Consider the following 17,527-nt stretch of genomic DNA (forward strand, 5'->3'; position numbering starts at 1 on the left):
TATTTGGGCTGATTTTAAACAAACAGATTAGGTTGAAAATTACATTAATTTGTTTAAAATTAGCCCACATAAATTGTTTGCAACCATTTAGGCTACTTTAAAAAAAATTGTAAATCCAAAAAATAATTTGTTCACGCCTGGTTAAGAAGAGTCATATGCTATGCAAATTTAGCTTGAGCTTTTGTCATGTTTAGAGTGCCATACATTTTATTCTTAGCAGACATTTAACGCATTGATGCACTGAAAAACATTCATTGGAATTTGTTTTTAAGGTAAGTAGTTGCAAACATTTTAAACAACCAAATTAAGTTGAACATTACTAAATGTAATTTGTTTGTTTGAAATTTAGCCCATTTAAATTTAAAATAAAAAAACTTTTTTTTTTTGTTCTCAGTAAATCCAGTTAATATGTTTTTTTTTTCATCGCTCGTCATATGCAAATTTCCATTTAACTTTTTGTCATTTTTAGAGTGCCGTACATTTTATTCTTAGAAACGGATCGTAGAAGTAGCCGAACGGGTTTGTCGTCTTTGTGCTCGCTGGTCTCCTGATTCTGAACACTGGGCTTCTTTCATGTCTCCATCCAATGGGCGCGTGCTCGTGCGCGGAGGGTGGGATTTCGACTGCTGTTTGTGTTCCTTTCCCAAGGAATGTGAGAGACACAAAGCCCGAATGATTCTCGGGACTGTCCGCTAACTTTAGGATCTGGTTCGGCCATGGACCAGTAGCTATTCGCGCTTCTTTTTTCCATCAACCGTAACTCTTCGGATCCCAAACTGGCGACCTCACATCTCCAGCTGGCACGCGCAAATGAGCTCATAGATCAGATCAAGCTCAAAGGTTTGGAATCATTTTACGTCAAGTTTTGCTCTTTCTTCCACATTAAGCTTTATGTTGTTAAAACTGTGGAAACTTTATATGCTTTATAAGCGTAAAACTATAACTTTCAATATAATGGAACGCTTAATATAAAATTGTAGTGTATTACAAATACACAGTACAGTCATTCAGGCGAAAATGTGAGGGAGAAAATCTGTATACTTACGTTAATTTGGAAGGTTGTGTGTTATCATGTTTAAATGATCAAGTTTAAGCATCTAAAACTGGTTTGCAAAGTTGAGGAAATGTTTTTGCGAATTGTGGAAGTGTTGAGTTGACATTGAGCACCTCCTCATGGGTGACTGTAGCTATATATACTCTTATAGCATGCATATGGTTGGAAAGCATGGCTGCTTTTTGCAGAACTGACCGACTTTTCCTTGAACACATACACATATGGTCTATACAGTGCAGGAGTCCACGTGAGTAGGCTTCTGTAAGTAATACAGGGCCTCTTCCTAACTCTTCTTACTGTTCTGACAGCAGCAGTCTGTCTAGGGCTTTTTTTCTGCTGGACGCTTCCACGTTTCCACCAGGAGATATGAAGAAAGTGACATGTATGTGCTTCTCTTGTCTTATTTTAAAAGCTGTGTGGAGTGTCATTGTCAAGTGGTTTTAAACTTTAATAGTAGCCACTGTGCTGCATTTTCTGCTTTTTAGCATATCAAACAATAGCAAATAAGTAAAAAAAAAAAAGTGTTTTGGAAGTTGGATTCTGCAGTAAATGCTGTTTTTGGCTGCATTTAATTTTATTAGATGGCAATGATCTGCCAAATATGGTTATCCCTTGTGAGGGACATTTTCTTAGAATATACAGACAGCTGTATATTATAATGCATACAGATGCATTTGTTTCGATTTCAGTAGTAGTACACTTAAATATGACACATTGTATGCTAAATTTAAGAAATTGTTGAAATATTATCTTGGAAATTTTTAGGCCATTTTTTGGATGACACAATATATTTTTGACAACATCTATTTTGTTTGACGAGTAGAACGCTTAATTATGAGGAATTTTTTGCAAAATTTAAGTAAATTAAATTTTTGTGTTATCTTGAATAAATGTAGTTGTATTTGCATGACACAATTTTTTTTGGACAGTTTTTTTTTTTTGACGATTCGTGCTCTTAAATATGACACGTTGTCTGCTAAATTTGATAAATTATATTGTTGAAATATTATGTTGAAAATATTTAAGCCATATTTTCATGACACACTTTATTTTTGTCAACATTTGTTTTGTTTGACGAGTATTACACTTAAATATGATCTGTTGTCTGCAAAATTTAGCTAATTATATTGTTGAAATATTATCTTGAATATATTCAAGTCGTGTTTGCATGACACAATTTTGTTTCAACAATACTTGTTTTGTTTAACAAGTAGAACAATTAAATATGACACATTGTCTGCTAAATTTAAGATTTTATATTGTTGAAATAATATTATACATTTTAACTACTTTTTTACTCATTTTGGCAATTTATCTTAAAAAACATGACATTTTAAAACACAAACTTTGGAGAAAAGGATGTACGAAGTGCACATTCCTGAAAGCAATACTATTATTTTTAATGTCCAAACTACTAAAACACTTTATAAAAATGGTAACTTCATGATCTTGTGACTTACATGTTTAGTCTATAGGCATGAAAGGCAATTGGGCCAAGAGTCTTTAAACCCAACACACTGAATAAATAAATAAATAATGGGTAAGCAAGCATGCACATTTTGTTTGACTGTGTGAAGGCGTCAAATTTAATGGACAACAAAAAAAAGTCTGGTGTTTGCATATGCACTGAAAAAAAAGTGATTATTAAGACAACAAATATTTTGTGTTGCTTTAACTTATTTTAATAAGTTAATCAGGTTTCATCAAAAAATTTAAGTTATACCAAATTTAAATGTAAAAAATTTAGTCAGTTTGATTGATGTATGTTGATATGACTAACCAATTTAGGTGTTTGTTTTCAGTTTAGCATCACTATATGATTCTCAAACAGATGAATGTTTTTATACATAAATCCCAACATAGCATGTAAATCCTAACATAGAATATGCTAATATAGTCCAAATATAGTTTCAGGTTGTGTCGACTAGATCAAATTTCATTTCGTTTAAAGACTTTCGGCTTCAATTGTTTTCTGAGCGAGTAGATGAGCGCTAAAACAAGAGGACTACAGGAGCGCTTTTGTGCATGTGTGCAGTGTTTGTTTTTAAGTGACATCGCCATCTAGTGGCCTGGCAGGCATGATACAGCATTTTGAGTCATTTTCACGGATATGTGTGTGAAAGCAGTTTGTTTGATTCGCAGTTTAAACATTGTTAGTCATGGAAATCTCACTAAGTTTGTGTTGTCTTTTTTTCTGAATGCATTTGGCTATTTTGCATTTTGGTGAACTAGTGGCTAATTCAGAGAAGTATGATTTTTAGATAAAAAGCTATAGGCAATAAAAGGTAAGTTATGATTGAATTGTTATGAATTTTATAAATGATTCATCCAGTAACAATTAGTGATGTTTAATAAAAATGTAAAAGCTGAAATAATCAAAACCTAACAAACTTTTGGTGAATAAAAATAGAATTAGATGTTTAGAATTAAATAAGATATCTAAAAATATATATTAAATACAGTTAAAGTCAGAATTATTCATCCCCCTTGAATTCATTTTCTTTTTAAAATATTTCCCAAATGATGTTTAACAGAGCAAGGACATTTTCCTTGTATATCTGATAATATTTTTTTTCTGGAGAAAGTCTTATTTGTTTTATTTCAGCTAGAATAAAAGCAATCATTTCTAATTTTTTAAACACCATTTTAAAGTCAAAATTATTAGCCCCTTTAAGCTATATTTTTTAATAGTCTACAGAACAAACCATCATTGTACAATAGCTTGCCTAATTACCCTAACCTGGCCAGTTAACCTAATTAACCCAGTTAAGCCTTTCAATGTCACAATAAGATGTATAGAAGTGTCTTGAAAAAGTTCTAGTCAAATATGATTTACTGTCACCATGGCCAACATAAATGAGTTGAAAAGTATTAGGTTTAGAAATGTGTTGAAAAAATATTTTCTCTGTTTAACAGAAATTGAGGAAAAGAATAAACAGGGGGCAAATAATTTAGGGGGGCTAATAATTCTAACTTCAACTGTACAATCTAGTTCTGTTTTTTTTTTTTTTACTTACTTTTTTTTATACTCACTATTATATTGAGTATAATAATCTAATTAAAACATTTTAGGCTTTTCACATCACAAATATTTACTTAAAACTCCTGAAATGCCCATAATGTCAACCCTTATACTAATAATAAAAATACTTTTGTTGCTTGTTCAAACTTCTTATTTAAAATCAGCTGCATCAACACAATTCTGAAGGGGGTTTTTTTGGTACAAATATATTGTTTTATGTTCAATGCACTTAAATTTGTAAACACAATTAAGTTAACAGTTTGTGTTGGGACAATATGTAAGATTAATGTATAACTTAGCATTTTTTTTTTACAGTGAATATAACAAAAATCTCAGTCTTATGATTTCTTTTACGTTTTAGAAATTGTGTGATGCATATTTAAGGATCTATCTTTAGCATCTAAAATACAATATGCATGCCACACCAGTAGTTGAAATGCTTTCCTTGGCATAAAGACAGAAATATTTGGCGCAGACACTCAAAAAAATATGTTTGCTGTTTGTTCAGACTGCTTATAAAATGAGCTGAATCAACACAATTCTTGAGGTTTTGTTTGGGACAACCTAATTGTTTTACGTTCAATTCACTTAAATTTGTAAATGATTTAGGTAACTTAATCAATTTGAGTCGTGACAACATGAAGGATTTGTGTGGAACTACAGTGAATATAACAAAAATCTCAGTCTTATGATCTCTGATAAGCCTTTAGAAATTGTGTGATGCATATTTAAGGATCTATCTTTAGCATCTACAATACAATATGCATGCCACATCAGGAGTTGACATGATTTCTTTGGCATACAGACAGTAATGTTTGGCGCATACACTAAAAAAAAATGACGTTTGCTGTTTGTTCAGACTGTTTATGTAAAATTCTTGAGGATTTTTTGGCACAACTTAATTGTTTTATGTTTAATCCACTTAAATTTGTAAAAATAGGCTAACTTAATTCCTTCATGTTGTCCCCAACGCAAATTAATTTTGTGGAAAGCTGGCATTTTTTTTTTTTTTTTTTTACATTGTAGGAAGGAAGTACACCTTATGTAAATAGGAAAAAAAAATGGCAGCACAGTGGCCCAGTGGTTAGCACTGTCGCCTCACGGCAAGAAGGTCACTGGCTCAAGTCTTGGCTGGGCCAGTTGGCATAAAGTCCAAAGACATGCACTATAGGTGAATTGAATAAACCAAATTGGCCGAAGTGTATGAGTGTGTGTGTGTGTGTGTGAGATTGAGAATGTATGGGTGTTTCCCAATGCTAGGTTGCAGCTAGAAGGACATCCACTGCGTAAAACGTTCATCATTCCGTTGTGGCGACATCTGAGGTGGAGACTGAGCTGAAGAAAAATAAAAATAAATGAAAAATAGTCTCATACTATTGTAATGATCAGCTCTTGAAATGGTTTCCAAATTCCGCACACGTGTGTTCCATATCTGCTGCTTCTTGTTGGGAACTCCATGACCTGTGAAACGTTTTCTTTTTTTCTCTCTCTCACTGTATTCAGGAAGATTTAGCCTAGGAGAACTGCAAAATAAGCATTTTCCAGGGAGGAGCATGTTATTTTTTTAAGTTTCCATCCCTACAAAGTCTGAAATTTGACTGCAAGGCATGTGATTTGGTTTAAGTCATTGTTTAGTGTGCACTCTTGTGGATTTCAACCATATGTTTGATAATGCGGACCGTATTCTGTTCTCCAGCATGGCTCTGAGTTATCAATTATCATCTGTCATATTTTTCATGAAATTGCATTCAGTCTGCTTGCAGGGGTGGCAAACTCAGTTCCTGGAGAGCCGCAGCTCTGCACATTTTAGATCCAACCCTGCTTTAACACATTTAAGCTGCGCTCATACTAGAGTTTGTGCTTGTGAAATTATGTCGTACGGTGCAATGAAAAGGGGATTAAACAAAATAATAATGATTAGACATTAAAAAAAGCGAGTGATTGGTTCTTATTTTTAATTTCTTTACATTGAGGTCATGTTTTGATCTTCGATTGGTCTCACGCAGCCATGTGATGTGCTTTCACAGGTCAGAGTTCGTCAAGCTTGAACTTTTCAAAGCAGCAAACTTGCAAAACTTGCCATTCTTGACTAGTTGCATGCTTTTAAATGGAAGTCTATTGGGCGAAAAGTGTTGTGTGACCGCAGCTTTACCTGTAAGTTTAAAACAAGCCTGAAGGGCTCAATTAGTTTGTCATGTTTAATTAGGGTTGGAACTAAACTGTGCAGAGCTGCGGCATTCCAACTGAGTTTGACACCTGTGGCTTACTGTATGAGGAAGCCTTTCTGTTTCCATCAGCAGTTAATTCATTAAAAACTACATACTTGCATTTAAATACATTAGATACTTTTGATATTTAAAATACTTCAATGTTTTTGATGTTTTATTGATGTAAATACGTTGTAATAAAATTGGTTTTTGTTTGTATTCATAGAACACATATTAAATGCGCATGTTTTAATACTTTAATGCACATATTTTAAAATTATTATTTTGAGGATATATGTAAATAAATGTGATCATACAACTTGTTTTGTTATATTTTAAATTATTGAAACTTGCAAATCAATAAAACCAAGTGGTTTGATAAATAATGGCAAAGTATAAAGATTTAAAATGCAATAAATATTTTATAATATTTAAAAATAATAATGTGATCCTTAAAAAGAGCTTTTACATGCATATGTCTTTAGATGATTCATGTTGTAAATAAACTATTGTTTCAGGTAGATCATGGTAAAAATGTCTGACAGTTATATTTTGTTTCGCAAAAAAAAAAGAAAGATAGATAGATAGAAATAAAACGAATAAACTAATTAAAATAAAATAAAAATATCTTGGGCAGCACGGTGGCACAGTGGGTAGTGCTGTTCCCTCACAGCAAGATCGCTGGTTCGGCTCGGCTAGGTCAGTTGCCATTTCTGTGTGGAGTTTGCATGTTTTCTCCGTGTTGCTGTGGGTTTCCTCCAGGTGGCCTGGTTTCTGCCACAGTCAAAAGACATATGGTACAGGTCAGGGGTGTCCAAACTCATTCCTGGAGGGCAGGTGTCCTGCATTTAGCTCCAACTTCCTTTAACACCCCTGCCTGGAGCTTTCTAGTATACTTAGAAAGAGCTTGATTAGATTGTTCATGTGTGTTAAATTAGGGTTGGAACTAAAATATGCAGGACACCGGCCCTCCAGGATCGAGTTTGAACACCCCTGGTATAGGTGAACCGGGTAAGCTAAATTGGCTGCAGTGTATATGTGTGTGAATGAGTGTGTATGGATGTTTCCCAGTACTGGGCTGCAGCTGGAAGGGCATCCACTGTGTAAAACATATGCTGGATAAGTTGGCGGTTCATTCCGCTATGGTGACTCCTGATGAATAAAGGGATTAAGCCGAAAAGAAAATGAATGAATGAATTAAAACAGAATTTTATATTTGACAACTCACATTTGATTAATTGTTTTTTAACATTTTCAATGTTAAATATTGTTTATTATTATAGATAGATAGATAGATAGATAGTAGATAGATAGATAGATAGATAGATAGATAGATAGATAGATAGATAGATAGATAGATAGATAGATAGATAGATAGATAGATAGATAGATAGATAGATAGATAGTAAGATAAACAGATCCCTCTTCTTTTTGTTTTTATGGTCTCCAGATAAAAAAGAAAATCTGTATATTAACGTAATCCTGTTTACATCTTTATGAATCTAAAATACTCAGAAACAAAGGTTATTATAAACATTTTTGTTAAAAAAAATTTTTTTTAGATGTTAATTATTATTTATTATTTAACAAAAATATTATATATATATATATATATATATATATATATATATATATATTATAATTAACTATTTAATTTAATTATTATTATTATTATTTTATTATTATTATTATTATTATTATTATTATTATTATTATTATTATCACTTCTCTATATTGTAACCAATTTTTGTTCTTTATATAAGATGATAAACACATTTTTTATATACTTTAAATATATTTAAGAATATATTTAAATATATAGTTAAATATATAAAAGTTTTTAAATATACTTTTTAATTATTTCATAGGGAAAAATTGGAAATCTCCATTACATTTCACAGATTTCTTTTAAACAGTGATGTAAATAGATTCTTCATTCAATGCAATCTTTAGTTTTTTTTATGGTCTCCAAATAAAAATAAATCTGCATAATAACATAACAAAAAGAGTTTTCCGCTTGTTCTGATTTAAGTTCAAGCAATGCATTAGCAAAACTCCCTAATCATTGGTTAAATCCACTGGAATCTACTGAAGTTTTGCATATAAGGTGAAGTTTAGCTCCACGTGCACTGCCTGGTATGGATAAAAGCTTTCATTTCTAGGAAAAAGCCTGCAGGCAAAATTTAAAACATTACACAGAAGTTCCAAAACGATGTTTTCTATGAAATCCATTCCTCACAAAACTTAGCAGGTCACCAATTAATATATTTAGTGGTGTTTAAAACCTAAACCACATTGATTTGTTTTGTTTTGCTCCCTGAAAGGAGGTTGCTCAGACTTGGTGGAAAATTCCTGTTCTCCCAGTAAAGCCATTTGCATAATTCTCAGTGTTGGGCATGTAGGTGGTAGCCAGACAGTTTCGTCCCATGATCATGCATTGACATGACAGAGGAATGCTTTGACGGTGAGATGCTGTTTGTGCATTTACACACATGCTGCAGCGAACATGCACATACAGGCTGCATTCATGTAGGCATTGGGTTGTCAACACACAGTGATAAAGATGCCCATTGAGGCCGATCTTGTGACAACAATCACGAGCCAGAGAAAGAATGTTAGATTTGCTGAAGAGGGAAGACGCAAGGACTCAAGATTATCAAGGTTATTATAAACATCTGTTTTTGCAACCTAAAATGTTCTGCTTTGGATTGCGCAATGGTTTTTCTGGCAACATGTATTTTGCGCAACATAAAATACATTGCTCTGGGTACATTTTGTTGCACGTTTTAGAAGACAAATCCACTTAAGGGCGCTGTCTACATTTTTAGGAATCTGAAATTCGAAGAAATGAAGGTTATTATGAACATCTGTGTTAGCATACTGAAATGTTCTGCTTTGAATTGCGCAATGGTTTGTGAGGTAACATCCATTTTTGCACAACATAACTTACATTGGTCTGGGTACATTTTGCACGTTGCAGATTTCCGATAATAAATCTACTAGAGGGCGCTCTCTACATTTTTACGAATCTGAAATACTCAGAACTCATAAATTAAGGTTATTATAAACATCTGTTTTAGTAACCTGAAATGTTCTGCTTTGAATTGCGCAATGATTTTTGAGGCAGTGTTAATTTTTGCGCAATGTAAAAAACATTAGTCTGGGTACATTTTGTTGCATGTTTCAGATGATAAATCCACTTGAGGGCGATGTCTACATTTTTACGACAGCAAAATAAATAAATCAAGGTTATAATAAACATCTGTGTTAGTAACCTGAAATGTTCTGCTTTGGATTGCCAGTGGTTTGTGAGGTAACATCCAGTTTTGCACAACGTAACATGCATTGCTCCGGGTTCATTTTGCATTTTGAATGTTTTCGATAATAAATCCACTAGAGGGCGCTGTCTACATGTTTACAAATCTGAAATACTCAGAACTCATAAATCAAGGTTATTATAAACAGAAAAGTTCTGCTATGGATTGAGCTGTGGTTTGTGAGGAAATGTGCATTTTTGCACGATGTATAATACGTCACTCCAGGTACATTTTGTTGCACGTTTCAGATTATAAATCCACTAGAGGGCACTCTCTACATTTTTACAAATCTGAAATACTCAGAACTCAGAAATCAAAATTATTATAAAAATCTTTGTTAGTAACTTTAAATGTTTTGCTTTGGACTGTGCAATGGTTTGTGAGGCAGCGTGCATTTTTGCACAGCGTAAAATACGTCGCTCTGGGTGTATTTTGTTGCATGTTACAGATGATAAATCTACTAGAGGGCAATGTCTGCATTTTACAAATCTGAAATCAGGTTCTTTTCTTGCATGTACAAGATGAAAACATCCTGAAATCATGCTGTATGTCTTCAGTGGTTCAATTAATATATTATGAAGCTACGAAAGTACTTTTGTGTGCACATAAAACCAAAATAACGATTTCAATCAATGGATACTACTGACGGTGAGGAGAAGAAGCTATTGAATAAAGTTATTATTTCTGTTTTATGTGCACACAAGTTTTCTTATCACATAATAATATTTATATGGAACCACTGAAGGCATATAATCTGTTTTGAGGATGTTTTTAGTTCCTTTTTTGGATTTTAAAGGAGTCGCGATCATTGCTCTGGGTTAGAAAACTCTCAAATTTCACCTAAAATGTCTTCATTTGTGTTCCAAAGATGAACGAAGGTCTCTTGGGTTTGGCCTGACACAAGTTTGAGTAATTAGTGACAGAACTTTCTTTTTTTTTCCTGGCTGACACCTCTTCCAACCATCTGGATCTATTCACACATACAATACGGAATGTCACGTTTCACAATCCAATCAGTTCCTAATGGATAAAATGTCCTGTTCCTTGAATATCTTAGCTGGATCAGAATTACATCAGTGAACTGCGACAATAACAGCTCTTGTTGAGCACATGCGGACAGACACAAGCTTCAGCTGACCTCATCTACTCGTCTTGTTTGGTCTGAATGGTGTGTCATGGGATTTGGTTAGTCAGACTGCAAACTAAAACATCTCCGCCTATCAACAAGACGCATCCAGTTGCGACTGAGGAGAGTTTCACAAGAGGCATTATGTGGAAAACTTCATATCCAGTATCAGATGAATTATGTTTATGTTTGACTTCCATAGAAACAGCTGATGGTGGAGACAGACATTCCTCAATCGGTTAATCCGTAAGATCAACACTGGCCCATGGATAATAATGACAGCATATTCCATTAATGGACGCCCAGCTCAGAGGGAATTCATCCGTTCTGTTGGCTTATGCAAATCTATTTGTTATGTCAGAGTTTATGTGCTTTTTGAAGGAATAATTTGATTAAAAACAAACAAAGATTCATATGACGTTCATCCATAGAGCGAATGGATGCTCTTGTTCATAAAGTGAAAGTGTATCGTGTTGATGTTCTTAGCAAAAGCTATTCATAAATATTTTTTAATTTAATTTAGGGCGACACTGTGGCTCAGTGGTTAGCACTATCGCCTCACAGCAAGAAGGACATTGGTTCGAGTCCTGGCTGGACCAGTTGGCATTTCTGTGTGGAGTTTGCATGTTTTCCCTGTGTTGCTGTGGGTTTTCTCCGGGTGCTCAGGTTTCCCCTACAGTCCAAAGACATAAGCTATAGGTGAATTAGATAACTAAATTGGCCGTAGTGTATGAGTGTGTATGTGAATGCGAGAATGTATAGTTGTTTCCCAATACTGGGTTGCAGCTGGAAGGGCATCCGCTGCATAAATATATGTTGGATAAGTTGGCAATAATTTCGCTGTGGCGACCCTTTATAAATAAGACACTAAGCCAAAGGTTAATGAACAAACTAATGAATTAATTTAATTTAATGTACTGCAATGGGGCAATGAGGCACCGTGGGTAGCGATGTCGCATTACAGCAAGAAGGTCGCTGGTTTTAGCCTTGGGTTTCTGGGTGCTCTGGTTTTTTCCCACAAGTCCAAAGACGTGGTATAGGTGAATTGGGTAAGCTAAATTGTCCGCAGTGTATGTGTGTGAATGAGTGTGTATGGATGTTTCCCAGTGATGGGTTGCAGCTGGAAGGGCATCCGCTGTTTAAAACTTGCAATGGATAAGTTGGCGGTTCATTCCGCTGTGGCGACCCCGGATTAAAAAAGGGACTAAGCCGTAAAGAAAATGAATGCATGAATTAATAGTTTAGTGCACAATATATCGCTTTATCATCGACATCACAAATCTGCAATAGTCAAATTGCACATCTCGAGCGATTTCAAGTGAATTTAAACTTTTAATTAAAATTTAAATTTGCATATTTTAGTATAATTTTGTATTTTTCATGCAGATGCGCTCCCCTACAAATTCGTCCCAATCCATGAAAATTATGAATTCTTTCCGAATAGTGTCATCTTGTGAAATTATATTCATATTGCAATATAAATTGCAGAAAACCTAAATATCGCAATGTAGTTTTTTTCCAATATTATACAATCCTAATTTAATTATTAGATTGCAAAGTTTAAATAAAATGATAAATAAAATAAATATGAATTTAGATAAAAAAGATATATTGTCCTGGACTGTATAGCAGACTACAATAAATAACTTTAATGTGACATAATACAATGACTAAAACTTAAATATAAACACAATTCATTTAAATATAATAAAAATATATATTTAATATAATTTAACTAAGTCAAAACAATGTTAGTGAAACTTCAAAACTTAAATAAAATGAAAGCTAATTGATGAATAAATAATACATTTAAATAAATACGAATCAAATCTATAATATTGGATTAAAAATTATTTAGATAGCTAGCTGAATGTTCATGCTGCTCTGCTTCATACAGTAAAAGCACAGCTGGACAAGTGGGTGTGCTTAAATAAACCATATAAAAATCTAATTTGTTTGTTGGAATTTTGTAAGCTGTTTGGACAGGACTGTGTGTAGATGTAGTGTGTCCACTGTCATATTGGAGTGATAGAAACACAAGTTTTTTTTTTACTTCCTGACGTTAAAATAGAATCCAAATCCCTCCCATTTTGAGGCCCACCACAACGTGACGTAGAAGTGCGGTTTCCCTACCCACCCAATTGATTGACAGACAAGTATTAACATGTCTTTGTAGTAATACATATAATCATATCAACAAGACAGGACGTGCGCAAAGCAACTGAGATTAAAAGATCTGTTCAGCTCTCTGTGATCAGCAGCACCTCAAGAATGAGTTTTACAAGTTTAAAATGTTTTTAAAACAGTGCATGTGTGTAATAAAGACAGGAAAATCACTGTAATCTATCACCACAGCCGCATAGTGTCAGTACAATTATATAAAAAAGATGCTTCAATCTCGGTTTGTGGACCTAAATTAGGCTTATTTTGATTATTAACATAATGGATGTCCATACAGCAGTGGATATTAACATGTGTGTGTCTGTGTCCACTTTACAAAAATCCATACATGGATGTGTGCTACTCTGAAAAAAAAAATCATTAATAAAAATATCAACAATTAGCAAATGCTCTGAAATTGTGTGACTACAATACATAGCTAGTTGTTTTAATTATGACAGTCTAAAACACGTTCATAAACTGTGTGATAGAAGATTACAAATTGCTGGACTCAGTAAGAAATACTCTGAACAAATCGCCAAATACTGCTCTGTCTGCATGTTTGGAAAAGACATTATCCTTACTTTGCAGATATTACAGTATTTATTTACTTCTTTGTGTAGAGCTGATTTGAGTGTTTTGATATTGTCCTGTAAAAGATATTCTGTGACTATATTTATTTGCACATTGCTTGTACTGTGAAACATAATGGGCTCTTTGTGATTATTTGGATGCTGTAATGATTTAATTAGTATTAGTCATTCCAAATAAAATAATCCAATGTGTGTGTGTGTGTGTGTGTGTGTGTGTGTGTGTGTGTGTGTGTGTGTGTGTGTGTGTGTGTGTGTGTGTGTGTGTGTGTGTGTGTGTGTGCTCGATTTTATATATCAAAACAAATAACAGTTGGGAAAATTTTAGCTGTATGAAGAAATTGTGCATTTTTTACATCACAGGTTTACTCACTTTTTGAAGTATTGCTTTTACAGTGTAATAATTATTTCATTTGCATCAAAAGTAATTTTTCAACAGTGTACTGAGTGATATAATACTTCATTACTAGTATAAATAGTAAGGGAGTATCTATGAACAGTAAGAAAGAAATGGTCAAGCATTTCCATCTGCTTTGTTTAGGCCAGCGTTGTGTGGCTGTGCAGAAAGGCGTGCTCATTTTCATACAGCTCCACATCTAACAGTCAACTCTCTGACCCTCACAAAGCACATTCTGTTCTAGTTTACAGGAGTGGCCCTTACACACAACAAACCACAGACCCCTTATAGAGAGGCAGGTACTTACAGCTAAACAGCTCAGCTTCTGCTTCTGAGATGATGGTTATTGGTTAATGCATGTGCAAAAATGTTACATGCAAAATAGCTTCATGCAATTTCACAAATGTGCCAAGTTATGTTCCATGCTATGGGCTGTTGAAATATTGAAATGAGAGGCTCATATTGGGGTCTTAGGTTGATTTCGGTGTTGATTGACCAATGTAATTGTAGCTTGTGCTACTTCACACATACTATATATCAGGGCCGAAGTGGGACTCCTTTTCAGCCCTGGAGTTTCAAGCATTAGACCGGCCCACCTCAGTTCAGGACTGACTATATTAAAATAAGGTCATTTCCAATTCAGTTTCTAATTACACTATGTTTTAGTATGCCCCAAATTTTAGTATGTAAAGCGTTTCAGCATACCAAAAAGGTTTTAGTATGGTTTGTGTTTATGCAAATGAGACAAGTGTGGTGCTAATCGACAAGAGAAGGCACCAATAACGGTCCATACACCATACTAATCAAGCAATACAACTGTTTATTGCTGGTACACACAGCTGATATCAATTATCACAATAATATTCAATAATCATGATTCATACTCATGAACATCATCAATCAAAATATGACAAAATTGCATAAAAGACTTATAATGTGAAATAAAGATGAGATTACATGAATAAAAGACATATAATTAAAACTTTAAACTTTAATTTGATACAAGTATATACAACCTCAGAGACGTGCCATCATTTTCCTCTTCAAAGACTGGGGAGCCCGTTGCAGTCACATTGGCAAACCAACACGTGTGTACGAGAATGCCGGGCGATGCGCGCTTATCCCACAGCTGAGCTTCCAATGTTTCAGCACGAAACCCTCACCTTTATAGTCAAAATTTGGGTGCTGGCCAAAGGTCGGCCTAATAGGGAAGAGAGAAGTGTGAGTTGATCAGGCCCACCTCCTCTCTCAGCTAGTTGCACATTATTTCTGATTGCAAAGCACTAATTTGAGGTTTGTAGTGTCCGCATGATTCTCTAAAGTCAATATTCTACCTTCTGAAATTTGGTGAAAGTTAACCTTAAGGTCCGGAGACCGTTCTCTGGTTATTTGGTCATGCTTAAGTGTCTATATTTTACCTCCTGAAATTTGGAGAAAGGTGTGAAGTTCACCTTAAAGTCATGAGACCCTTCTCTGTTTATTTGGTTCTTTGTTGAGCTCAACAGAACAAAAAATATCTCATTTGTTGCACATTATCATGTCTTTTTCAAGAAATCAGCTGCTTTAGAACTTCAAATATTCAATAACCTTACTGTTTTATACATCTTTACAATAAATAAATTTTAAAAAACGAAAAAAAATAAGAAATACTCAGGTGAGGTTAGAATACGGATCGACGGCGTTGTAACACAACGTGCTGACCACTGGACCACAATGGCACTGTTACGCTTGTGTGGCAGGCATGATAGTTACATCATCATTACCCTGCAGGCTGCATTTTGCTCATGGGGCTTCGGGACAATAAATAAGAAGAGCGGAGCTGCGGCAAAATAATAAATAAAAAGAGTGAGTCTATGGTCAAATAAATAAATAAATGAAAAAAAGAAAGTGCGACTGCTAAGAGTGCAAGCAGCTAGAAACACCGGCCCTCGCGGCCAAAAAACGGGCCGGCCCACCGGGAATTCTCCTGGTCCTCCCGATTAGCCAATCCGGGCCTGCCATATATACAGTTGAAGCCACAAATATTAGCCCTCCTGTATATTTTTTTCCCCCAATTTCTGCATGAAATAATACTTTTTTTTTTTCAACACATTTTTAAACATAATAATTTCAATAACTCATTTCTTATAACTGATTATCTTTTATCTTTGTCATGATGGCAGTAAATAATATTTTACTAGATAATTAAATCATCAGCTAAGTGTGAACTCTTAAAACGACAGTCAAACTTCTTGATCTACCGAGTGTGTTCATGACAAGCGGCAACCTCCCGCTCTCCCTCAGGAAGCCAATACGGAAGTAACTAAAACTGCAATTCATCCGAAATTCCGCTAGTCCTGGCCGCTCCTGGCTCCAAAACAGAGCAAATTTCAATTGAGCCCACTGTTAGAATGGCCAACTTTACCGCAGAAAAAAAGGTGTTTATAGCCTGGTACAAAAAAAGATTTTTGTTAATACAGGTAATATTACTCTTCATGACAACTGTGAGGGGGGTGAATTTTTTTATAACTCATCCGTTTCCTTTATATTAAGTTATATTAAGTTTGCATAATTAAGGGCGTGGCCACTTGAGTGACAGCTAGGACTCGTTGGTTGTTGTCACGTCACCTCAGCTGAATCCTGCAGTTTAGCCACTGAACTCTGCATATTTATCGTATTTCTGTGTTGTTTTATGTGGCTTTACACAGTCAACTGCCTTTTGGACTTGTTTCCTACAATTATTAGATGGCAAGCAATGCTGAGTGCACTTAATTGAGCTCACAAACCATTCATGTGGCCTCCGTTTCCCATGTGAGTAAAGTTATATACTTATATACCATCTCTATACGTGTATTTGTTTTATTTAAGATCATTTATCGTTTAAATTTATATTTAGAGCTGTAATGCACTCCAGAATCTGTCAGATTGAGTAGCTGTAGGCTCTAGAACAGTCATCTGAAGTGTTGTCATACAGTGTTATGCTGGATTTCATCAATAGTCTTGCATTTACTAACAGACTATATCTGAAGTGTTTGGACGTATTTCGCGTTTTCCTCCTGTTGAAAAACGTCATAAGAACAATGTTTAGTGGCTCAATGTATTACAGCAGTGTTTTTAAAAGTCTAAACACTTTATTGATATAGTATACAACCAAGCACAAGTGGTCAGAATACAAATGAATCACAGGTGATAAAGTATTAAGCGTTCTCCCAAAGTAAATTGTGTCTGAACCAGGTCCAAGCTAAATGCAGCATGTGTCTGCAGCTCCGCTCACTCTCCGCCTCTTTGCCCTTGTTTGGTATCCCGTCGTGGGTGTGATGACGCGCGAACAAAATGGCGACGGTTGGCCGCGCCTACTTGTGGCTTCTTTTGCGCTCTTCAGAAACCTATGGGTGACGTTACGGATACTACATCCATATATTTTACAGTCTATGGTTCATGACTATACAAAAAAAAGAGAATAATAAAATAAGAAAATTTGCAGTTTGCAACATTAAGCAGCAAAACGAGCTGGTTTTAACGTCTTCAAACCAATGGAAGTGAATGAGACCTGAAGTCTTCATCCAAAAATATTCAAATGGCTGCACCCGCTCATACGTCAAGAATAAGCTCAATATACAGTTCTTTCAGGACATAACCGTTGTTACGTTTTTTCGTTTTTTTGCGCCTAATAAA

General features: G+C 34.6%; 1 protein-coding gene across 18 annotated transcripts in view; it reads left to right on the forward strand.

Moving 5' to 3' along the window:
- Window positions 1-656: 656 nt before the first annotated feature.
- Window positions 657-17,527, forward strand: part of paqr6 (progestin and adipoQ receptor family member VI) — a 41,521-nt gene continuing 24,650 nt past the window's right edge. For 10 of the 18 annotated variants that reach the window (XR_015512165.1, XR_015512164.1, XR_015512167.1 and 7 more), the window contains exon 1: window positions 657-840. Coding sequence is in view for 2 of the 18 variants with exons in the window: in XM_087288167.1 (XP_087144293.1) it covers window positions 1,421-1,436 (16 nt within the window). In the remaining 16 variants the exon portion in view is untranslated. Of the gene's footprint in view, window positions 841-1,365; window positions 1,437-17,527 lie in introns of those variants that run through there. The other 8 variants (XR_015512166.1, XR_015512157.1, XR_015512156.1 and 5 more) reach the window with 2 other exon arrangements.

Source organism: Danio rerio, chromosome 16, assembly GCF_052040795.2.
Source record: "Danio rerio strain M-AB ecotype USA chromosome 16, GRCz13ab, whole genome shotgun sequence".
Lineage (NCBI taxonomy): Eukaryota > Metazoa > Chordata > Actinopteri > Cypriniformes > Danionidae > Danio > Danio rerio.